At 50.2% G+C, this 24,783-nt stretch overlaps 1 protein-coding gene across 12 annotated transcripts in view; it reads right to left on the bottom strand.

Moving 5' to 3' along the window:
• Positions 1–24,783, bottom strand: part of Pka-C1 (Protein kinase, cAMP-dependent, catalytic subunit 1) — a 450,683-nt gene that overhangs the window by 116,845 nt on the left and 309,055 nt on the right. For 2 of the 12 annotated variants that reach the window (XM_065437232.1, XM_065437233.2), the window contains exons 2-3: positions 19,126–19,257; positions 7,538–7,750 (exon numbers count right to left, since the gene is read on the bottom strand). The exons of 4 other annotated variants lie outside the window; for them this stretch is intronic. In XM_065437232.1, the coding sequence (XP_065293304.1) occupies positions 7,538–7,619 (82 nt within the window). In that variant the 5' untranslated portion in view covers positions 7,620–7,750; positions 19,126–19,257. The remainder of the gene's footprint in view (positions 1–7,537; positions 7,751–19,125; positions 19,258–24,783) is intronic. 6 more of the 12 variants (XM_065437235.1, XM_065437236.2, XM_065437224.2 and 3 more) reach the window with 4 other exon arrangements.

The following is a 24,783-nucleotide window of genomic DNA, read 5'->3' as shown; positions in this document are numbered from 1 at the left end:
AAAGGACACGAACGATGCGCAACTTAACGTGGATCGACGCAAGCAAGAATGCATTGAAATCACACCGTCTGACTCGTGCTTGCGTCGAAGCTACGTACTGCGCATCGCGTTTCCCATAATGCTCAACAAACTTCGTAGATTAACTTTGCCGATTACAGCAGCGAACGTTTGGTTTCAGAATAAAAGTGCGCGCACGCAGAGACACTCGCCGATGAACGAGCCAAACGCGCGTGACAGCGGTGATATCGCACTAGTTGTACACAAATCCCGAGACTGAACATTATAGATGGCAGCTAAGACGTTTAATAGCGCGCAAGAAACCAAGTTGGAAGAGCGAGAAAGAAATAAAATTGCGCAACAAAGGAGTAACAATTTTTTCCTTGGCTGGAGAGCGCCGTTCGGGTTTTACTGAACTCTTGGAATTACTCCTAACGCCTTTAGCTCTTTTCAGTTCGAACTATCTTTGCTCATTCAAGCGTTTGCTAGCGATGCCGTTACATTCGTTAGAATTCATTTGAGGAAAACCAGCCTGTTCTATAAAACCACTTAATGAATGCGCCAGTGACGACCAACATAGCATTGAAAATACTCTAAAATATACGTGTACTAACACGTCCTATTATCCGTCGCTTATTGCCATACGTGGTACGAAATGTATGGCAATTTGAAACCGTCGCCGACACCCTTTGTTATGCCATATAGAGGGCATATCACTAAATAAATGGATTAGTGAATGAGAGAAATAAAATACGCGAATATAAACGGGCAAAAACGTAAGAGAGAAACCGATATGCGGAAGGACATCACGCTCGCGATGGTGAAAACTTTTGCCTCCAACGACGCAGTTCGGCGCTGTCCACGTGGCACTAAATTAAATAGCCCAGCCACCGTGAACGATGCTGGCGGCGGATATAAATTTCGAGACAGCCGATGCTCGGGAAGTCTACAAAACGCAGTTCAACCGTTGGACGGACACCACACATCCACACGTGAGCAGCTTTCGCAGTGGCCAACCGCCGGCCGATGGGCGCCGCGTTCATTCCCGGGTGCCGACACCGTCCGACGCTTTGGCGACCGCTGCACGATTGGCTTCCATGGAGATGCATTCTGGCGACGCAACCTTTCAAACAAGATGAGAGTCGGGGCGATATAGGAGAGTGCCCGCAGCTTTCTTTTACGAATAATAAATGGCAAGCACCAAGAGAGCGTTAACTGGAGAATTATTATGGTGTGAAGTATGTGATGGTTGCTTAGTATTTCGCCAAAATCTAGATGATATTCAGGCTGCAACGCTCAGCACGTACGTGCTAATATAATATATATTGATATTAATATTAAGATTTTCAACGATTTAGCTCTCCACGATGCTCTGAATATAGTCGCATGGCAGCAACTCAGAGGCTAAATTAAAGAAAAAAAAGTCATCGGCATATACCAAGTATAGGCGACAAGTCACACACACAAAGTAAAACGCGTTTGCAAGCAAGAAGAAATTAAGAAAAATCAATGCCTGTTTAACGCCGATAGTGGCGAGAGAGAAAGGGTGAGAGCTCCGTCTATTTAACAAACCCTGCACGAAACTACGAAATTGCGGGTGAATAACGACTGGCAACAGACTGGGCTCGGTCAAGCTGCGTTCGACGAATCTCAGAGAGGACGCCATCGAGCGTGACGCATTACGAACCGCGGCAAAGTATGTGCAAGCCTTAATTGCACCAGAGAGCGATTGTGGTCCCTGCAGCGGCGTCACAGCAGCCAACGAGTGCAGGCACCCTCGGTGCGCACCGCCAGGGTGTTTCGCCCTCGCTGGCGGCCACCCGTGGGGCTCGCGCATCGACGCGATAAGACGACGACCCTTTATGGCGGCAAAACAAATTAATAACATCGTTCTACTTTACTGTGCGTAAAAAAAAGGAACGCTACAACTATGGCACACGCAGTAAATCCCTGTAGTAAGTAACCGCTCGCTAGCTGTGGTCGATATCGATACCAGCGCCACCGCACTGCAGGGTTTATATAAAGTGTATGTGCGAGCGTGCATGACATCACATGAGGGTAACGTGACACGAACTGTTAAAATGCTGCCGCAAGCGTGGAAGCGTCGACACCTGCCGACTGCGTGGCACTACAGCGAGAAGCGGAAAGCGAACTGCGCCGAAAGCAAATAACCCACACGGCCGGAGAACTGAATCACTATAGTAGTTGCCAATGCGTCTCCATCTATATGTATATCATCTTGCATTGCACACGGCGCAAGAGTCCACAAATTTCAATTCGTAGCCCGCATGTGGCGTTACTTCCATGCACATTGTACGACTGCAGAGACAGCTTGTATGACAGTGTCCAATGGGTAGTCTTCCTAGAATACTCAAGATAATTGTTTCTAATGCAGGGATACGGATGGATATAACTACCAGCACGAAATCTGCCCTGCCACCTGGCAGACAGGCGCGAAAGAAAAACACGGACTTAAAGGTATTGTTCACAACAGAAACCCGCGCTGCGCCACCAAACAATCACGTCTCCTCCGTCCTTTCCTTTTTCGTGTCTGACTTTGCCACGAACCAACACAATACGGGACTTTTTACTCTAATAAGTCTTTCGCGCGCCTTACCGAATAAAAAGCAGATATACTTGTTCAACAAACATGTAAACGAGGGTTTCCTTTACTTCAGCTTCAATAACAGAATTTTAGAATTGGGGCACGAGCGGCTTGGGGACAAAAGAAAACAGCGGGCCGCAAGTCCGCACGCGCAGAACCCGATCCACTCTTCGAGTCCTTGCATTCGCGTTGACCCAAGGCCCTAAGGAATCGAAAGCTAGCGTAGTTCCCCAAGCCGTCCTGGGTCTTGGAGCGGCACACTTAATTCGCAGTACTAACACAATGAATACGGTTACAACATTTTATTGTTTGCCCTCTCTGTAAGAAAGGCTTTTTCTTCTATGCTTTCAAGAGCCTTTTCATTTTCCCCACTGCGGCACTCTCAGAGCTCAACCAAACGCTGTCTGCGTTTGACCCATGCAATTCTCAAACGCATGCTGGACCTCTAAACCCAAGTACCCAACGCGGCTTGGGGCTCCCAACTTTAAACTTGAGAACAGCTTAGCTGCAAGCTCAGGGTGACCTTTACAGTGCGCTGCGTTTCTCGATGCGCGGCGCCATCGCATTGGCAGCCACTCGGTGCGAAAGCACAACTCCAGGACCGGGGTCCTGTTGCCGTCCTGTCACGTCGCAGTGGCGCTTAACAATTCAAGGGCGAACACAGCGCCGCCTCCCTGCTGTTCCGGTTGGACAAGCGCGGTTGCACGCTGCTGGCCGATATAGATAGAAACCAGCGCTGTTGGCGGGCTATCCATGCCTGCCCGCACCTTCCGTGCCTACACGCGGTCACCGCTGGGCGGCCGGGCAGCGTGACTCCAATCAATAGCGCTCAAACTTGCAACGCCCCGCACACGGGCAGCGAGACCGGGGCTGCCCTCGCTCTGGGAGTGCGGACCCCGCCCCGGGCAAAAAAGGAATTAAAGTCCACCGCACGCTACGCATCACCGAAGGAAAATGGAGGAACGGGTTAACCGCTCCTCGGGGGTTTAGGGGGCGTCCCGCGGCGCGATAGTTCCCAGTGGTCTCCGCTGCGACTTAGCACAACAATACTGTCTTCAATTACTAAATACAATAGCGGAGTTCCCTGGCCGTCGCCTTCTGGCCCTGAGTAATACATTTATCTTCGCACCTAGCGTCTATATGCAAAGGCGAACTTCAGGTGAAAATGAAAACTAGCCCGTAAACGTGTTTTAACTAAATTAACCAGCACGGCGTCACGCTCGCAAGGTAAACATGGACACATCTCGCTGTGAAAATTCTGGAGTGAGGAATCGCGGCAGCAGTAAGCGAATTGACCGTCATGCATGTCTCGCTCCAATGCGTACGAAACGTCGAAAGCACAGCGCATACGAAGCTACCGGCACTACGCGCACTCTGCAAACATCGCAGATCGCTTTGAAGATGAGGCCCGCGCGGGCACGCACTTTAGCCACGTCGCAGATCGCTTTCAAGTCACACGAGCGCCGGCAACGCGTCCCTACGGCGTCTGTCCAAGGCGTCTACTGCGGCGTCCGCGATTCGCGTGGCCAACACCGTAGTAGACACCGCGGTTGTCTCCACTCTGTACGGAGCGGCGGGCGAGGAGGACAGCGAGCCATCGTGCAGCCGCCGGAGAACGCCCTTCCTCCCTCGCCTGACCCCCCTGCCTCGCGCGCCAGAGGAAAGGGCACGCATCTGGGCGGCGTTCCTCGCTCGCGCACGCGAGATTGAACAGCGTTCGGAGGCTCACCCTCACACGCTTTCACTCGTACGGAACCTCACGTTGACGGCGGCGGCAGAAATGCGCCTGGAGTGTCCATATAATTGCTAACCCAGCTGGGGAGAGCGCATGTGCCAAGCCGGCGGCGGAGCTCGGCGCGGCGGGTCACGTGATGCGTTGCCAAGGCTACGGCTCAGCTGCGGTCAAATGAGGGTCAAACTGCTGGCGACGGCGAAACTCGGCTCGACGCGGTTAGTAAAGTTTCGCTTTAGAGGTTTTTCAAGCGAAGATTGTATTGCCTCACTCGTGTCGGCGTCGGTATTGGTACTGCCGTACGAAAAAAACTCAAGCCGCGCGAAAATATGAATTGCTTGTCGGGTTGCGAGACCACCACGCTAACCGATTCAGCCACTGTGGGTTCATTATACACGCCTTTTAAAGCGGGGTTTTATACGCATGAAGAAGTAGACGCAGCAGAAGGCGCGAGCCAATCACAGGCGTCCCCTCCCTCCAGAGAAAGAGGAGGATTAGGAGGAAAAGAGTGTGGTCGCGTGTTCGCTCGCCTCGCGCCCGCCGTTTCCAGCCAGTTCAGGCTCGGCAGTCAGATAGGGAGGCTGCGCTTGGAACGACGGCAGTGGGAGCCGGCCGTGTATCGTGCGTTGGGCCAATGCGTTCCTGAACACCGCCAGGAACTCGCTCGAGAAAGGGCTCGTCGTCGACGTGCCGACCCCGCCGCGAGGGAGCGCGAAGCCGAGACGTTACGACAACAAAGAGCCGCGGATCCCGAGCTTCCCTTGCACCGCTCCTTCACAGTAGTGGAAGGGCGGTCAATTTCTTTGTTTTTTGTTTCATACTTCGCAGCTGGTGCATACTCGTCAAAGATGAATACGAGCTGAAAGTAGGCAGTTTTTTTTTTCTTTCTACAGTGGCAAGCTTGATTCCTTAACATACACTGATAACTCATCCGTTGAATCACACGATATATATAAACGAGAAAGGGGTTAGCAGAGGGGCGCGATTTTTATTAGTCATATCATGAGAAGCCAACAAACACTGACACCAAGGAAAACATAGGAGAAATTACTTTTAACAAATGAAACAAAGAAACGATAAATTAATGGAAATTAAAGTGGATGAAAAAACAACTTGCCGCAGGTGGGAACCGAACCCACAATCTACGCATTTCGCGTGCGATGCTCTACCAATTGAGCTACCGCGGCGTTGTTTCCCCGTCCACTTTCTTGGGTATTTATGTGCCCTAGTAGAACCCTGGGAGTGTTAGCCAGCGCCACCACTCACAGACCTTGGCGGCGGACGTGGAACGTCCTTTTTGCTCTATTATTATTATTATTATTATTATTATTATTATTATTATTATTATTATTATTATTATTATTATTATTATTATTATTTGCGCTCGCTGGTATCACCTTAACACGGATACAACATGGGCGAAACACGGTGATCGGAGGCGAGACGCGGCGGACGCCGTGCCGCTAAAGTTGCGCGGGCTGCACAAGCACAACACCCGAATACGCTCTGCAGAAACGCACAGACAGATGTGGGAGGGCCGGCGAGCTCACGACGGGGCGAGCGATGTCACCTACAATTCCACCTCGACATCTGCGATATCGCTACTTTTCCGACTTCACCTATCTTCATACTCCTCCGTACAGCCCGTACACTCTCCCGCTAGCTAAACTTCTCGCTCCAAGTGGTCAGGTACACGTTTGCGTGACAGCAGCTACCCAAGCTCCCCAGAGGTGCCCATCTCATAACTGCACATTTATCGCTGGCCAAATCGGGAAAAAATAAAGGAAGGGGGAGGGGGGGTGCCCAAACGGTCGTGGCTAACCGCTTCCGATGGAAGCAGTCGCCCCACGCGGCCGATGGCCGGACGATTCAGAGGACTCGAGTGTCCCAAGAACCATTGGCCGCAGTGGCATTATCTGCACAGGAGCAACGACTGCAACGACACCGACGCGCTTTGTCGCCGCGGCCAAGAGAGCACACCAAGCGCTGTTCCGTCACCAGGGCCGCGTGGCATTTCGCTTCGAGAAGTGGCCGCATAAGCTTGTGGAATGCCGATAGACGCACTTCTCGCGCCGTTTGGGCACCCCCCGCACTGAGACGCTCCCCGCAAGTTGCAGGCAGCGCTCATCAGGGCCCGCATTCTCAAAAAGCGCTTACGCTAGAATTTTCTGAAAGAGCAAATTCCACACAATCCTGATGCTGAACACATCATTGGCGCAGGCGGCCGGCACTTGCGAACGAGAAGCTTCGTGAACTCGCCCCGGAACAGCACCTCCAGGCACGCGGCCCATTCGGGAGGCCCTCAAAAGCCGGACGCCCAAGCAGCAGTTCCACGTGGGCACGCGTGCGGCGAAAAGAAACGACGCCTGCAGCACATCCAGTACAACACGGCTGTAGCGTCCGCAAGATTTCGTGATTGATTTCCCGTCGACAAGGCGCAGCCCGAATTAGCTCAAATACTGGCGCAGGACTACACAGCTTGAGCACAAGCATTTCACAACTTTTCAAATGCAAAACAAATGACTGCGCCTACACGTGTCGACATCTTAAAGAATCGACGATTTAGAAATGACACGCTGGATAAATACGCCTACGTTGTTATGATTGGCATTCTGCCTTCGTCCCAGCGAGTGGCCAGTACGTATCAACGTGTACCTCAACATCAGCTGACCTACAAGTAACACGGAAAGAGGTCGGGAAGGTGACTTACCGTGGCTCGTAACGCAAGTCAGTTTGCACGCGGCAATTCATCATTGCTGTAATATAACGATTTTAATGTATTCAAGCGTCCACAAACCATCGTACACGGCTACTGTTTGATTTCTAACAGTGCGCCGAATCCCATGCAGCTGCACGGTACAAGAACAAAAAAAGACACTTGACACATCGCTATAGTAGCACTTCTGAAAGTGCCACATGCAGCTAAATGAAATAATCGTACGGTATATCGACTATAAAACTGTATAGGCACTATTTATGTGCTTGCGACCACTAACCACAATGACGATGACGAGCAGAGCACAAAGCTGCCTACAGGCGTCAGTCACGAAGACTGTTGTTGGCGCCGCGTTAGGCCACAGCACATTCAAAACGCCACGATTAGAACGGTTGCAGCGAAGTATGCTGAGCCTTTCCGCGGGCTGTCTGCGTTAAAGGACGGCCACGTTAGGCTTAGCTGGAGCGCAGCGAGTGGGAGTGCTCACATGACTTGTTGTCGGTGATGTGGGAGCTGGCCGAGGAGGGTGATCGCGCTCCGCTTGGTGGAGGCCGCCTGCCACGCGACATGGGCCCGAGACCAGGCTTTCTGTCTATGGCAGCCAGGGCTGCGACTGGATCGGACCGGCGCGAGAGCCTCTGGTCCGAACCGGCGACCACGCTCGGTCTGGGCCACCGCTACGCGCGCCCCACGGCGAACCCTGGGATTTGCGGGCGCGCCACAGGCGATCAGTGGTGCGACGAGGCCGTGCAGGCCTTTGCCTCGAAACGGGCCCCGTGTCATGGTCCCTGGCTCAGACGGTTTAAAGCCGAATCGGATGGATAGGAATCGAGTCACTCGTGCAACTTGCGGGAAGCGTCCGAAACGTGCAGACGCCTATGGAACCGGCGCATGCCTCTGCGTGGTGGGTCCGCGACGGACATCGGGTGCACCCCGGTCATGGCAACGGCTCATTTAGATCGGCAACAGCGCCGCTTTCACATCGCAGTGATAGACCGCCTCATGTGCGGTGCGAGCAAGCTTAGCTTTCGATCGCCAGAGATCGGCCGCAAAGAGGGCTCACGTCGCCAGCGAAGCGAACAGGCCGTAAGCAAGTGCACGCCTCAGGCGCGGCCCATTTACATGCCAGGCACGTCACGCGCGGAAACGCGTGCCGAGCTGCTGACGTAATCATCTGTTGGGAGAAGAATTTAGCGTTTATAGACAATCGGCACACGGACGCTTCATATAAAAGCCAGGAATATGGCAGGGAATACGGAAGTCTTAATGCAACACCTCGTCATCTCCTATAAGGGGTGAGTGCCCTTTCAAACAAGTATGACATATACAAAGCCAGGAGGACACGACACGGGGCACGTATGCAATAGACAGGCTGGGTGCGGCACAACTGCGCTGAATTTATAGCAGGGAAACGAGCAGCGCGGACTGAGCGCCAATCGACAATCTTCAAGCATGCGTAATTTTAGTTTCCGGGGTTTTTTTTTCCAGGGCAAAAGGAATGGCGCCGCCCAACAGCGAAGATTCCCCGATGCCATCCCAAAAAATGAAGCTAATAACTAACCATACCTTTCAGCAGACTGCGTGTTCATTAGTAAGAACAAGGAGTACGGTTGCGCTACGCTTAATACCTCTGTTGAAACTAATTAACAACTTTGATCTTGCTGTTCAATGACTAAACTGCTGTTATACTCAGCGGTATGGGAAAGGAAATTTTTTTCACCCAACATCTGTTCATTGATAGAACACCGCAGTGCCAGTCACTTTCAGCATCCACGCACGTATCTTCTGACGATTCCTCGTTTCTGTTCCCGTGTTTCCCATAAAGCTTCATAAAATGGCAACCAAAGGCAACTGTGGTGCTATAGCGTCTACGGGAGCTGCAGGCAAGCCGCGCGGAATTCAGCCAGCATATGAGAAGTGTGCATGGATTTGCCTAAACTTTCTGCTTTAAACGGCTTCGTGTCTTTACATACAAACTGACCATATTCAAGAACGTACAGCGTTGTAAATATTTATTAAACATTATTAAAATTGTCCGACGGCAGAATTTGAAGACAAGACTACTAGCACAGAAGCCAGATATTGGAACCATCACGCCACGGACGCACAAGCAAGCGGAACCACTGCGATTAGTAGCCATTATGCGTGTTCGCAGAACCTTATTACCTTCTGCATTTAAAGGAAGCGTAGATTTGTTTAAAATTTAGGCCAATAAATAAATCATGATGTTTTACGTGCCAAAACCACTTTCTGATTATGATGCACGCCGTAGTGGAGGACTCCGGAAACTTCGACCACCTGGGGTATTTTAACGTGCACCTAAATCTATGTACCACGGTTATTGTCACATTTCGCCCCCATCGAAATGCGGCCGCCGTGGCCGGAATTCGATCCCGCGACCTCGTGCCCAGCAGCCCAACACCATAGCCACTGAGCAACCACGGCGAGTCAGGCTAATGAAGGCAAAAAAGGCGTAATAAACGAAGTCGCAATTAAGAGCGTCTGAAGCAACAAGCACGAAGACAAATCCATGCACTAACCACCATTCCCATGGTGGTTGAACGATCGCAGAGCCACAGTTCCCTCTAGCGACTATTGTGCGAAGCCACGCTGTTTCCACATGAACCCGCACCTATATCACAGTGAAAAAAAAAAAATACTCTAAGCCAGTGCGGTTTCATTTCGGCACTGGCATCGCAACAAAGCATGACATTCTCTCGGCGTTTTAATCCAAGCTCAATTCTTTGCTTATGAAATTGATGGCACATTACTAGAGCACGTAACCTCCTGTAAGCATCTTGGTGTGCACGTAACGTTTGACCTTTCATGGCATATACTCACATTTATTACATCATTAACAATGCTAACCGTGCGCAAGAATACCTACGTCACAATCTTGCTGAAGCAATAGGCCATCTAAAATTATTATATCAAACGCTAATTTGATCTAAACTCGAGTATGCGTCTGCTGTCTGGAATCAGGGCTGACGTAACCTTGTAGATGCAATTGAGTCTGTTCACAATCGTTCGGTTCGCTTTATTTTATCAAACCACTCCCGTACTGCCAGTGTTTCGCTGATGAAATATAATCTTGGCCTTCCGCGCTTGCTCTAAGAAGAAAACATTCACGTCTTTGTCTTTCATAAAATTTTTCTTCTTGAACGAGTCACGGGAAACGTGAACATGTATCACAACCATCGTATGTGTCATACCGCACTGATCACCAGCATAAGTCGCCATTCCTTTTTGCCATACTAACCTGTTTCACGATTTACTTGTACCCAAAACTATAGCTCAGAGTGGAACCACCTTCCCAGTGCCGTCTCCAGCGTTGAAGACGCGCAGTCATTGAAGGCCGCCGCCGTTGAGCGCTGCGCTGCTATTTATTTGGTAGTTTAAACGTTTATTTTATTTCACATGTACAGTAATGTTGTTTGCGGTATTGTCATTCAAGGCTTCTGGTATTGCAAAAAATAAATAAATAAATAAATAAATAAATAAATAAATAAATAAATAAATATAACAACTGATGGATGGTGGAAAGGCTCTCCGTTACGTGTTGTTTTTCGTTGCCGCTGATGTTGCCGTTTCTCTATGTGCCCCACTTTCGACCGCCTACTTCGCAAGGATTACGACTTCTCCGTCACACCCCTAACAGGAACGGCTGGCGATAAGCACGGCGCAGCAAATGCACGACCAGCAGAAAGGTTTTCACACTGCGACCAGCGTTTGCTCTGCATAGTACTTTGTCCCCTGCTTACCCGTTTCCTTTTATTTGCTGTCTTTCCTCAGTGCTCGAACGTTATTCTTCCCGCAGATCGTTATACAGCTCCTAGCATTTCGATTACAGTGAGGGATTTCCCTCGACAGGTCGCGAGAACGAGGCACCTGTGTGCAGTTGGTAGATACCTCACTGGCGCTCGAGTGCGCCGGAGAAAGCTACACGCTGCGATTGCGACGTAAGAATCACGATCCCTACGTACAGACAGCGCTGCTTATCGGTACTTTCGGGCAAAAATAAAGCACGAAGCCACGCGCAACTGAGTTATGGGCAGCTGCAGCAACGCAGCGTAGTCATGCTGTTCAACGTAAGCACTTCAGTGACGGTGGGCACCCGCAGTGCTTCGAATACAGCCGAAGCAAGCATCGCAGAATACTGTTTCTCTTTCCATCGTGCGCTTTACAATCGAGCACGGCCCCAGCGGCCTTAAGACTTTTTGAACATACAAACAATCTGCCGCTCTCGCAGCGGCATCTGCCCTCCTGCGCCGAGCACACGGCCGTGTGCTATGGGCGCTTCAAGTAACGGTACTCGCGCAATGCTGAGACACGGACAGCAAGGCACAGTGCTGAACCGGCCACTCAGGTTTCCCCCTATTGCACCGCTCGATTAAGTGCGGAACAGGTAATGAAAACAAGGCGCAGAGGCGTGTCGGGCTTTTGCTTCTGTGCTACACAGCGCTGCCTCGGCATCTTCATCCAGTGAAGCAGCTGGCCCACCCGCGCGTGGCCTCCAGAAAGAAGTCGCTCTTGCAGCCCCGAGTCGCCATGGGAGAGACGAAAAGACGCTTTTACGGGCGCTCTACGACATGCGAGCACACCCCATGCAGAATTTCGCTCTTCATCATGGTGGTCTGTACAATCGAGACCTCCGGTACATTCTCACTCATTTGCAGTTGCTTCGAAAAGCCCAAAATCAAGGCACAACACAAAGAAGCAAAAAAGAAAATAAAAGCAAAACAAAGAGGATGGAGGGAGTGGGGAGAAAAATTTGCTCGGGGGTTTTTCGAAATGGTGCTTTAGATGTCTGAGAGAGTTTGCCGACCGAGGGTCTAGCTGCCTGAACATTATATGGCAACATAGGATCGAAGCATCGCTTTGTAGCGCTTCGAAAATGAGGTCCGGACGCCAACACATTACATAAGTTTGAAGGATCACGACGAGCGAAAAGCGTGGGAGACACACCGCTACGCTGCATACGCTGTACGCGTAGTCTAGCAGTAGGAAAGACATGCGATACTTTTAACGCGACAGCGTTAAGGAGCTCGTGTCGCAGAAAAGCCGGTGTCGTCGGCGGCGTTGGCTGTGAGCGATAAATCCCGGAAAGCACCTCATGAATAAAAAACATCTTGCAAGATGGGCTGGTGGGAATCGAACCAGGGTCTCCGGAGTGTGAGACAGAGACGCTACCACTCAGCCACGAGTTCGTTCCTTCGAAACGGGACAAAATAGCCTCTAGTGAATGCGGTGTTGCCTTATAAAGGTGCCGTAGAAAGTTTTACTGCGGCGTATATCGGTAATTATGACCATGTAACTTACAGAAGTCGCAGTTTCACGAGTAGCGAAGTACGTTTCCGCTAAATTTCTTCTGCGCTCTGCGCACACGCAGAGCCATCTTGCGGCAAACACAGAAGGCCCCCTCCTCGCAATGTACGGCGCTGCCCCGACACGTCGCGCGCCACTCGCCCCATGACCGCGTCCGCCTTCATGGCGCGTCGGGGCCCGGCTATCTCTGCCGATCGCGACGTTTGGCTGGCGTAGCGCGTTTGAGTAGGCGGTGCGAACGAGATGCGATAACGCTATCGCGTTCCACTCTTGAAGGCGAAGCTTAAGCGTCCTCCAATTTTCCTTCTACTTCTTTTTTTATTTCTTTCTTTTTAGCAGAGAGGACGACAGCTGTCTAAATGCAAGCTAAAGCAAAAAAAAAGAATCGACCGAACAGAAGGATTGCTGCGACGGCGGGAATACTTTTTGACGACGAGTTTTCCAGCACGAGAGCGAAAAGCGATGTGCGAAACTTGGCAAGCGAAAACATCCACTTGCGAAACACCCCCGCTCGCGATCGTGGTGCGGGAAGCACCCAAGCATGCCGAAGCTCAATCGAATCTCGGGTCGGATTTTCTCCCTTCTGACGTCACGGACGCTGCGACACCGCGTCACTGATGACGTCGGGAGCCAGCGGAACCTGCGCCGCGGTGCACACACCCGTCGCCCTCTCGCCCCAACGCTTCTCCTCCCCCTCAGCCACTCCGGATAAAACCGGCCGCTCGCTTCGAGTCGGCGCTCTGTCGTCGACCGCCGAGCGACTGGGGGGAGAGTTCGCGTTTAGTTTCCTTCTTTCTGATCTCGGCTGATTTCCCTTTTTCTTTCTTTCTTTCTTTCTTTCTTTCTTTCTTTCTTTCTTTCTCGGTTTTCTTTTCCATTTTATTTCTTTATTTTTCTTTTCGCGCGCGCCATTTGTGAGATGACGCGTGTCAACGCTTTCGGGAGGCTGCAGTAGTCGGAATTGGAAAAAAAGAATTCAGATGGAAAACAATGCTAGGACGGGGATCTCTCCTGCAATACTGCAGAAAAAGAAAGAAGTTGGGTTATTGTTTAGCGCTCTGCAAACTGCGGGACCACGATGCGGCTACACTACGAAAGTATTAAAGAGCTTCCTCGCTGACACATTGACCTTCAAATATTGTAAAATGATGTCGCTGAAATTATCTGTGCTAATTTACTTCACTAGTTTCGAGACGTATACGGCTATAACAATAGAGCGCAGGGCAATGTGCTAAACAAAGATTTTCGCAATCAATCATACAGGAACAAGCAAACCATACAAATAATGCAAGTTAATTGTGTGAGGAGTGCCCAAACGCAGCATACTTCTTTTAAACGATTCAAGCAGAGTGGTTTCCGGTGAATCGGAAGCGATAAATACTTTTACATATAAAATCCAAGCGAAAAAAAAATAAAGAGACAAAAATAAAACGACTGTGAACAAGTCAAATGTAATTTAGGCAGGTTACTGCAGCCAGCAAAGAGGCGTAATTGTCGCAACAGCCATGGTAGTTAACCGCTTCAGATTGTTTTCAGAGGAACAGTCCTGGAGCCCTCCTCCACCCCCCCCCCCCCCCCCCCGCCAGCAAAGATAGTTGCGAAAGAAACTGATTTGTTTTAAATGCTATCACAGAGAAGCCTTTATCTTTCTTTGTTTTTCAACATCGGAAGCCCTCAGACAGCCTTAGGTACAGCATGCAGTGTTCGATATAATTGCGCTTAAAACGCAAGCGCTTTAAACGTGAAATCGCCTTTCATACTTCGAACCGTACAAGCACGTTGTGCTAACAAGTCTATTGAAATAGATAAGATCGTGGAAGTATGTTAGTGTTTCAAACGGCCCAAGATTGCAACATAAGAAAGCAGAGCAAGAAATACAAAACACGTTTCTCCCGAACCATGAGAAAAAAAAAGCAATTAAGTTTAACAACACATAACTGGGTCTCCAATGTTGCGCGTCGGAAAGGCCTATCCTGCGCGCGGCACTGCCACGTCTTTCAACGCAAGTGCAAGCTTGCGCAGCAGCGAGCGCATACGGCTATATATTGCTCGCTGAAGAATAAAAACAGCTGTAAAAAGAAATGCGTATGGACAGAATAAGGGAACCCACGTCGTTATCCCTGGCGCAAACAATGCGTTCGTCGTGCTGGAGAGGCAAGCGGCCATCGCCGCGCCTGTGCGGGCGGACAGCCGCGCACACAGCACGCGCTCGCATCGAAGGGGCGCGATTACACCCTCCCCGGCACAATCGGAGGGCTCGCACCAGCTGATCGAACGATCCGTTATGAGCGAGGCGAGAGCGCCGAGCCCTTCCCCAAACGAGGGAAAGAAGGGAGCACTGAAGGCGAAGGGCGCATTGTGTCGCGCTATCTGGCTCGTCCAGACAACGCAGAACGGGCCCACGCGTAGGTTTCGTGAAAGACGGCCGCCGATCATTTGCGTAGCCGCCCGCTCGGCGCGATCAATCAGCGCGGCACGTGGCGTCACCGCACGAGGTGCGATGAGCCGCATGTTATTTTCACGCGTCCAGGAGGACTCGGTTTAGTTCGCATTGTGACCGGCGCCCTATAGAGGGTCACTACATATAGAAACGATCAGTTCTGACTGATAAAGCAATCTCTGAGAACTCCGTTGCCGCTAATTGCGCTATAATATGGTGATTATTAGATGAGACATTCAAGGTCAGAATTATTTTTTTTCTTTCTTTTTGCACCGTAACCCCGACGTCGGGACGTTAGTGTGATGTCACGAATTTCAAGCTTTCTTTCTTTCTTATTTATTTATTTATTAGTACGTGGGCCGCATTGACACAGTAAAAGCTCTCGAAACGTGCCATGTTCAGACGTTGGTGCAACACAATGTGGTCAATCTTTACCGACAAAGTATTAAATAGGTGCTAGCAGATGCCGTTACGGCGGTCCTAACTTCAAAACCATTCAGTCACCTCTAGTGTCCCCATTCAGCCCTTCCTCTAGTGCCGGTTTTAGCTTACTATTACGCGTCTTCTCGCGGTAAGAGTGATGTTTTTCGTATTGTAAAATGATGACTTGCTAATAGGGGTGAAGTAATTTTTCTGTACAGTGCACCTTAAAGACTAGCACTGCAAGTCGCCCATCTAGCTTAGTGTCGATGTCTAATGAGTAGAGTGAACTGAGCTTTTAACGAACTCGATTGGGACACAGCGTGTCCTTTGTGTTTGCTCAAGCTTCCGTGTTGCGCCAACAACGTTTCACTTTTCGCAAACTTGCGCCAGTGTCGTCTGGCAAAGCCCGGCTCATCAGCCGCGCGGACGTGTTTAACTGGCAGAAATAACCTCACTTGTAGCTGCAAGCACGCGGCTTAATATTACGTGGATCGAAACCGTGCACATTCATCGCCTTTCCCGTACGATGCGCCACGCAGGACCCCGCTTAAGTGGCAAATGGTCGCCACCAGTCCTTAATAGCGTGCCTGCTTTCCATTAGAGACGTCTGGGCCAGAAACACACAATACGCAATGGAGCATCCGGCTGACGCAGGATGCATACCTAAATCACAGCTGCCGACATATACGAACCTTACAATTCGTAAAATCACACGGGAGGAAGGTGGCACGCATTTCTCAAAGTTTCCCCGAGCACGTCGTTTCAGGGACACATAGGAACTTTAGAAACGAGCTTTTAACTCAGACGCAGCGCACCGAGCAGTATAACAAACACGGAACACCAAATAATGACAAGCAAAAATTTGTTTCTACATCACAGTGAATTTTTCAGAGCCTATGCGCTGCTGCCGATTTCACTTCGGGAACTGCGTGTACAAACTTGCTCAAAGCAAGTGTTCCTCGTGCATCCTTTGGCCATCAGAAGACTTGAAATGGAAGTTAACGAAAGAAAACGTTTTCTGAAACAAGATTATTTTTTCGTTAAACTGGGCACAACATTCGTAAAATTGTAAAACGGGACCAAATTCGTAAACCTCACGAAAAATTCGCAAGGGTTGGCAGGTATGCCTAGATGAGTACTGACACATTTTCTCTCTGTTGTCATTTTGTGTTAAATGAATATGCAAAACCTCTAATCCTAAGCACACATACTGGCAAGCGTCAGAATGCTCCAAATAATATTTTTTTCCCTACAAACCAGTTTCACTTTCGACACACAGGACGCGAATGCCCAACGACGTCACGATACATTGGCTCGTTCCATCCCACGATCGTTGAAGAAACATGCGCAGCACTCTCACCAATTAATATTAGTTCATTATGCAAAATAGAAGTGAGGCGTGCAGACAGGACACAAGTGTAGAGAAGTGGACAACACGAACGCCGACTATCAACTGAAGGGAGCACTGAGGCGAAAAATGAAAGAAGACACAAAAGTCATCTGCGCATGCTCAAGAATGGTAAGACCACGTGTCAATCGGGTACACGTGCTGGTCTACGTGAGAGATAACTGTTAAAGCACTCAATCTCTTCCTTATGTAAAGTAATCGAAGGCTGACTCACGCACGCACTTCCACCATTATAGATATGCCATGCCTCTACCATAAGACGCGTATCTTCATTCTTATGCCTGTACAATATCGCGCATTCATCTAACTCTGGCTTGCGGTTACAATCTCGGCAATGTAGCGATAGATTAGAAGGCGATCCACCGGTTAACGACCTTTTATTCTCGTTTAGCCTCTGATTGATACACCGTCCCGTTTGCCCTACGTAGAACTGGCCACAGCTAAGGGGAATTTTATAAACCACACCCATACGACATTCAGTAAAACTGTTGTTCTTATTGTGCTTCACTGGACAAATATCTGTTCGTTTTTTGCCTTTTACCCGCTCCTTTTTATTCTGTACGGCAGCGCATATCTTACCTAGCTTATTGGGAGCAGTGAAAGCAACATTAACATCATATCTACTAGCAACTTTTCTAAGCCTGTGCGACACTGAATGAATATACGGAATAGCCACTACTCTTTTTTTGCTATTACTGCTTTCTGTAATCACGTCCGTCCCTCTCGAAACCGACTTCTTTAGGCGCTCAGCCACAGTGGCCACCGCTACACTAGGATAACCTGCTTCTAATAGGCGCCGGACCTGCGCATTAAAACTGGCGCTCATTTTGTGCATGCAAGATCTTGTGAGGGAAGACTTAAGGCACGACATGGCAATTCAGTTTTTTACTAATTTAGAATGCTTGGATTGAAAGTTTAGCAACGGCTTCGAAGATCTTGGGGAGTACTGCCAACAAACATGATATTGTTCGAAGATCAAGGACATGTCAAGAAACTGTATTACGCGTCCTTGAGGAAATTCCTTGGTAAACTTTAATCCTCCCCCATAAAGATTAAATTGCTCACTTACTGAGGTAGCAGCGGAATGTAATTCTTCCCTATTGCAGAAAATCAGGTAATCATCAACGTAACGAAATGTCGTGCCTTAAGTCTTCCCTCACAAGATCTTGCATGCACAAAATGAGCGCCAGTTTTAATGCGCAGGTCCGGCGCCTATTAGAAGCAGGTTATCCTAGTGTAGCCGTGGCTACTGTGGCTGAGCGCCTAAAGAAGTCTGTTTCGAGAGGGACGGACGTGATTACAGAAAGCAGTAATAGCAAAAAAAGAGTAGTGGCTATTCCGTATATTCATTCAGTGTCGCACAGGCTTAGAAAAGTTGCTAGTAGATATGATGTTAATGTTGCTTTCACTGCTCCCAATAAGCTAGGTAAGATATGCGCTGCCGTACAGAATAAAAAGGAGCGGGTAAAAGGCAAAAAACGAACAGATATTTGTCCAGTGAAGCACAATAAGAACAACAGTTTTACTGAATGTCGTATGGGTGTGGTTTATCAAATTCCCCTTAGCTGTGGCCAGTTCTACGTAGGGCAAACGGGACGGTGTATCAATCAGAGGCTAATGGAGCATAAAAGGTCGTTAACCGGTGGATCGCCTTCTAATCTTTCGCTCCATTGCCGAGATTGTAACTGCAAGCCAGAGTTAGATGAATGCGCGATATTGTACAGGCATAAGAATGAAGATACGCGTCTTATGGTAGAGGCATGGCATATCTATAATGGTGGAAGTGCGTGCGTGAGTCAGCCTTCGATTACTTTACATAAGGAAGAGATTAAGTGCCTTAACAGTTACCTCTCACGTAGACCAGCACGTGTACCCGATTGACACGTGGTGTTACCATTCCTGAGCATGCGCAGATGACTTTTGTGTCTCATTTTTCGCCTCAGTGTTCCCTTCAGTTGATAGTCTGCGTTCGTGTTGTCCAATTCTCTGCTCTTGTGTCCTGTCTGCACGCCTCACTTCTATATTGCATAATGAATCCTTACCAACTCAGCTTTCTGTCGTTCTAATATTAGTTATTTATTTTCTGAGTAACGCCACGATACGAAGACTTATTGTTGCTCAAAGTCAGTACATTTCGCTCTGTGTCATGACGTCACGACAATGACGATAACGCCAGGTTCGGCCTCTCGGTCGAGGCCAGTATCGATATCTTCGTGCCATGGTTCCCAACCTTCATACTCGCCAAGTGAAATCCTTCTTGCGGGTTTCTACCACGTGGAAAATACGCGTCGGCAACCTTCGAGCACGCCAGCCAGAAAGGCATCAGTCGCGATGCGCGCGTCCAGATGACTTGCGCACATGCACGCCCTCCAACAAGGGCGTCGACCGAAATTCACCGCTGGCGCGACAGAAGCGTTACCTCGAGGTCCCGGGCAGGGAGGAGCGACAAAGCGGACAGGCCTGCCGCAGCGGGACTCACAGGTGACGCGGCCGTCCCAAATAATGGTCGCGTCCCGCGGCGCGTAGTTCCGAGCCGACCTGCTGGAGTCGACGGAGTGCCGCCGTTCGATCTTGCCGTTGGCCAGCGTGGCCGCTGTCCCCGTACTGGCTGCTGCACAACGGGCGCGCGAGGACGCGCTTCGCTCAGTGTCGGCCAGAAACGCCAAGCGTCTGTACAGTGCGATTCGCCAAAAGCCTCGGCATGCAGGGTTTTCTCCGTTCGAGTAGTGCATAGTCACAGCGCTCGTTCCTCGTCGATTTTCGCAATGAGGGCTCGAGATACGCCTCTCCTGCCCAGCGCATTCGGGTAGACGGCGCAATAGCCTGATAAAATTTTAGCTCAGGAATTTTAGAGGACTAGCAGACGGGCAGTGCCGCCTTTTATTCTCAGGAGTCGGGCGTCAAGCGAAGGAGTTACTAAAAACGACGGTGTAGGCAGGGTCCTTCAATACTTTTCGTGACAAGTGTTGGAGGACTCTGGTATAGGGCAAGATTGACGGAGGGTATACATCGACTTTGTGTAAGGTCAATCGTAGATCTCATAGGAGACCTTCGTAATCGCAACGTGAAGCACGCCTTGTGATTTCGTGACCTTAACTGATGGCCATTCCAGCCGGCACACTGAGTCGTGGGCCCGCATTGTCTTGCTCAGTTCGGCAGGTCGTTGTTTAGTGGTTCGAATGCTTCCAAGACAGTTTGTATTTCTTTTTGAAGTCCTTAAAAGCATGTTCTTGCAACGCGTCGCGTGTACACTGAACACGCTGAAGTAGACGCGAGGATGAACACGCGCTTGCGTCGCTCGGTAAAGCAGCAACAAGTTAGAATTTATTTCCGTTGCGCGTGAACCCAGCTGCCTTATGCAGCCGCATTTGACTAGGACGCGTGCACTGGGGCTCCTGCAAAGCTGCCAGCGATTCCAGAATGTGGGCATGACAACGCTCCCTTCTTCAGTGTGCGGTGCAGTATGGGGCACCAGCAGAGAGCTAGAAGCCGGAGGACGCGTCGCTCAGGCGGAGACGTACACGCTTTCGTGTTTTGACAGGCACGCAGCACTCTGCGAGACAGCGCTCACTGAAAACACGAGGCGGCTAATCAGAACCTACGCAGCGTTGCAGGTTGCCACAATGCATGTCGTACAGCAGATGGCGCACATCGCGGCGTAAGGAGGAAAACGGGGCTAAGCTGTAGCTGCCTCACGCCAAGACGGCACCGCACGGTTTCACGTCCTCCCTCTCTGCTTTGTTTCTCTCGCCACTGCTGCACCAATGCTTCCCGATGTTCCAACGCTGCGTGGTACAACAGGCGCGGCTTACGGCGGGACTATAATATCGGTGGCCCATCTCCACACACGTTAGCGTTTCAAAACGACTCATGCTCTCACCACGCCAGTAGGTCTTTATGGCAGTCACACACGACGTCAACAGTGACCTATAGAAAGGTTAACTGACGTTAAAGCTGGCGCACAATTATTGTAAGAAATTTTCCAATTGTACACATAAGATATTATATATGGCGCGGTATTAGGGCACGCAAGCTAGGCCTAAATTAACTAATACAAACAAGTTAAACAACAAGAAAAAGAAGAACGAAGAGAAAATGCACGAGCAGAACTGCACACATACACTCTCGCAACTCCCAAGCGCAACTATCCGTCCGCAAATGGGCGCCACATTTGCAAGCTATCAGGAAACGAATCCAAACACACATCCTACCTCCGATCGGCCACGTCATCTGCGCAGTAGCCCAGCTGCACAGCGTTTCCAGCGGCTTAGCAGTGTCTGTGCCAGCACAGAGGCACCCTGCCAGGGTGGCTCAACTCGTCCCAAGGTCTTCAATATCGCGCGAGCGGCAAGCAGCGTCCACACAGCGCGAAAGCTTTCCGCGAGCGTATGCTCAGAGTTCGCTTCAGCAGGGTGGTGGCGCGGGGCTAAACGCGAACGCCAAACGCGGCTAGCACACGCAGCACACGGTGCCGCGGCGGCAGCTACCCGAGCCGATTGCCTAAGGGACGCTTTGCGACAAAGCGCCCCGAAAAGCGTCATAGTCAAAAGACTCGCGCCCGCTCGGTTCCACGAGTTAAGTGCAGAATGGCAGAGGCGGCGAGAGGTGGTTTTCTCCTAGGTAGATCTTAGCGAGAGACGTTTGAAGCCTTCGTGGAGGCGCAGTCACATCGTCGAAACGAGTGTCTACTACTCTTTCCCTCGCCTAGAAATATTGTCAGACAGAACTGCCTGTAATACTTTCCGTTGGCACATAGCGAAATCAGAGGTATAAAGTGTCGCAGAAGAGCGCGCCACAACATCGGTAGTGGTGCACCGATAAAGGCAAATCGGTGCGCGCGCATTGTGCAGATCACAGGCGCGTGCGCAGTACCGTTGCCCAACGCGCATCCGGCCCAGAGAGGCACGGCCGGGCGCGGGACGCTCTGTCGTTGTAAGCCGTGAAATCAGCTACATGCAGTCACGCGATGCGTCTTACGCGACTTTTCTTTCGCAGAAAATTGACTGAAAGCTTGCTGTTGTGTACCATACAACTATCATAGATACGCTCCATGTGCCGCTACGCACATTGTTTCTCTGTATGCGATGCGTGTACGCAGATAAAGTACGTGCATGCGCTAAACAAAACCTAGTCGCGCAAAAAAAAAAAAAGTTTTCAACGCGATTCCTGCCTCTGGAATGTGGACCGGAGACGACGTAATCCGTTCATGCTCGCGAGCTGTTTCCTTCGCCTGCGATGTGTACACTGCTTGCAGAAAAGAAAAAAAAGAAAACGAGAAGCTTACATAACGCACTGTAACCTGTGTTCGTCAATACAATGTTAAGACTACGATGGAATGTGTCGAATGCAATGTTATATGTGGCTGAAAGGAGAAGCTTGATATCCACGTACATCGTGTATACACGGAAAGGAAGCAAGTATACGGGCTCCTTCGCGCTACTTCGGACTGAACGCACTCTCTCGTTAATCTGCGTGCTCTTAGCGATTTCCGCAGGTCTCACTTTGGCTAATCATTATTCCAACACTGAGTCTTTAATAGGATTTTGCGATGCCAACTTCTAGCCTTTTAATTAGCTCAGCTGGTGGGAGTCTGCCCTATGGTGGCGGGCAGCTGTCCCGCCCCCGAACAAGAACGACCTCTTCGATACGGGAGGGGTCGCACACGTGATCTCACTGTATTGTAGCCTCGTGTTACTCCCCGATTTCTACAAACTCAGTTTGATTACATGGTATAGCCACACGTAACAAACAAGCACAAGCTTCTATGTAATCTACCGTTCGAAAACAGCAAGTGCGCTCGCGAAATACGACAATGCAGAGCGGACGCAGCATAAAGCACTTGAGCAAAAAGCGCGCCGACCAGAAGGAATCGCAAGTCTGGCAGGTTATACGGTCACCGTACTAAAATTTGCCAGGTGTAAAAGAAACTCAAAACTCACTATTCAAGATGCCGCCACGTTCATTTCAGAATGCAGTGAAATTTGTTTTGTAGGCAGTATAGATGGTGCTGTAGTGGAGGACTCCGGATTGTTTGACCAGCTAAAAGCTTTCATGTGCACCGACATCTCCGGAGCATGTTTCCGCATTCACCCTCCGGCCCACCTGAACGCTCCCAACGCTGACGGGAATCGAACCAGCAACCTCGTTCTCAGCAGCAGAAAGGTCAATCACCGAGATGGATGACACTTAATGTGTCCTTCCCCCTTTCGAAGTTCGTTTTTACTTTCAATGTTTTTGCCATTTCGCCCCCTTGGCGGGTCTAGGTATATGTATCTTCAACTTGAAGTGGGGCGAATGCGATGCACACTTACGCGGGCAGCTCCTCTGTTGAGCCGTGACGTGTCAAGGGCTGCCGCTGTATTCCGCATGCATTGACGCATAAGTGGCTCTGGAAAGGCGTCCGCTTAGGCCGCGACAGGTTAATCGACTCCGTGGAAGGGAAGGCAACTCGCGCTATGTATAGGGGCAATAGCTGTTGTGACCCGTGCTATATTGTGGGCGAAAATGGAATACGCCACCGCTGATAACAGGCTTAGCTTTCATGGCGCACGTGTATACGTACGCCGTCAGTCAGCTGCCTTCGCACCTAAGAACGTTGCATAACGGTCGACGTCCCATATATAAGGCGCATTGGGACAAATATGGAACGCGATCACTGCCACGTGCTGCGACACACATGCACACACACACACACACACACACACACACACACACACACACACACACACACACACACACACACACACACACACACACACACACACACACACACACACACACACACACACACACACACACACACACACACACACACACACACACACACACACACACACACACACACACACACACACACACACACACACACACACACACACACACACACACACACACACACACACACACACACACACACACACACACACACACACACACACACACACACATATATATATCAGGCACGTCTTCAGGGGTGGGCCCGAAGGGCCTAGGGCCCCCTCCTACCGAAATTAAGCGGACTACCCCCTCCCCGCCCACGCCACCACTACTAACACACACTCCTAAAGCGCCGCCAAATCAATGTTGGTGGGAGTTGACAACTCCTCGGCGGTCAACATTTTGCTGCCTTTTTCACTCCTTTTGGACGGCGGTAGTTATCGGTATGTCGTGGGGTGTGAAGGCCAGTTTTCTCATCGATCCGGTGCCCGCGCGATTAACTCAAGATGCGTTCAGTTACCATCTATTCAACGGTCCCGTACATCGCTGTTGCTTCGTTAGTTCAACCTTCTTTGTTTACACTGATCCAGGGACCAGGAAATGGATTCGGTTCGTGGTCAGCTGGTCTGTATGCTCGTGGAACGAGTTGCAGTAGGAGAAAATACCACTTGCGCTTAACTTTTCCATTTGCTTCATTATTTCTTCGAGTGACGGCTCGCCGCGACGCTGGCAGTTCCTCGGAATCATACACCCGTGATATGGGTTAGCTAAGGTGGAAAATAAAATAATGCGAAACAGCGTCCATCATCAAACCCTGCGATCACCCTTAAACCCATAAGCAATAAGACCTCGCCTGGTTTCTCCCTAATTGTACAGCACTTTTCGTGAAAAATTGACAACTGGAAACAAGAGTCGCAAGGAGTTGAGAAATTAAGCCAAAGCAACAGCCACACAGGAAGGAGAAGCGAAAATTGTCAAATTTAACCATCGTTTATGAAAATATTTACGGATCAACATCTTTTTATTTAAAAAGGAAGTAGAGAAAACGCCACCGGGAGTGGAGAATGATTTTGTGCGTTTTAAATGACGCTTCTTCAGTTATCAGTTGAGCCGCCTGACGTAGCCACTTCTCTGCTGAGCTTATGTAGGTGTTTTTCTAACCTTCCGCGGTGGGCGCAGTACGTCTAAAACCGCAGCTTCCTGCGCTCTACACGGTTGTACGGGTTGTAAGCCCGCGCACGCCCGTGGTTGTCGGGCGCACGGCTTTGAGGCTGCAGTCATTCGGATCCAAAGCTGACAGGAGAGCCGCGCGCTGATGATGCGAGCGCATGCGCCAGGGCTGCGTGCTCGGGAGGACGGACTCGCCGTGCGGCCTCGGGCGCGCACTGCACAGCGAGACCGCCAATCCCGGCGCCCATCG

Source organism: Dermacentor albipictus, chromosome 9, assembly GCF_038994185.2.
Source record: "Dermacentor albipictus isolate Rhodes 1998 colony chromosome 9, USDA_Dalb.pri_finalv2, whole genome shotgun sequence".
Lineage (NCBI taxonomy): Eukaryota > Metazoa > Arthropoda > Arachnida > Ixodida > Ixodidae > Dermacentor > Dermacentor albipictus.
The sequence above is the reverse complement of the archived record's forward strand: the minus strand, read 5'-3'. Positions and strand labels throughout refer to the sequence as shown.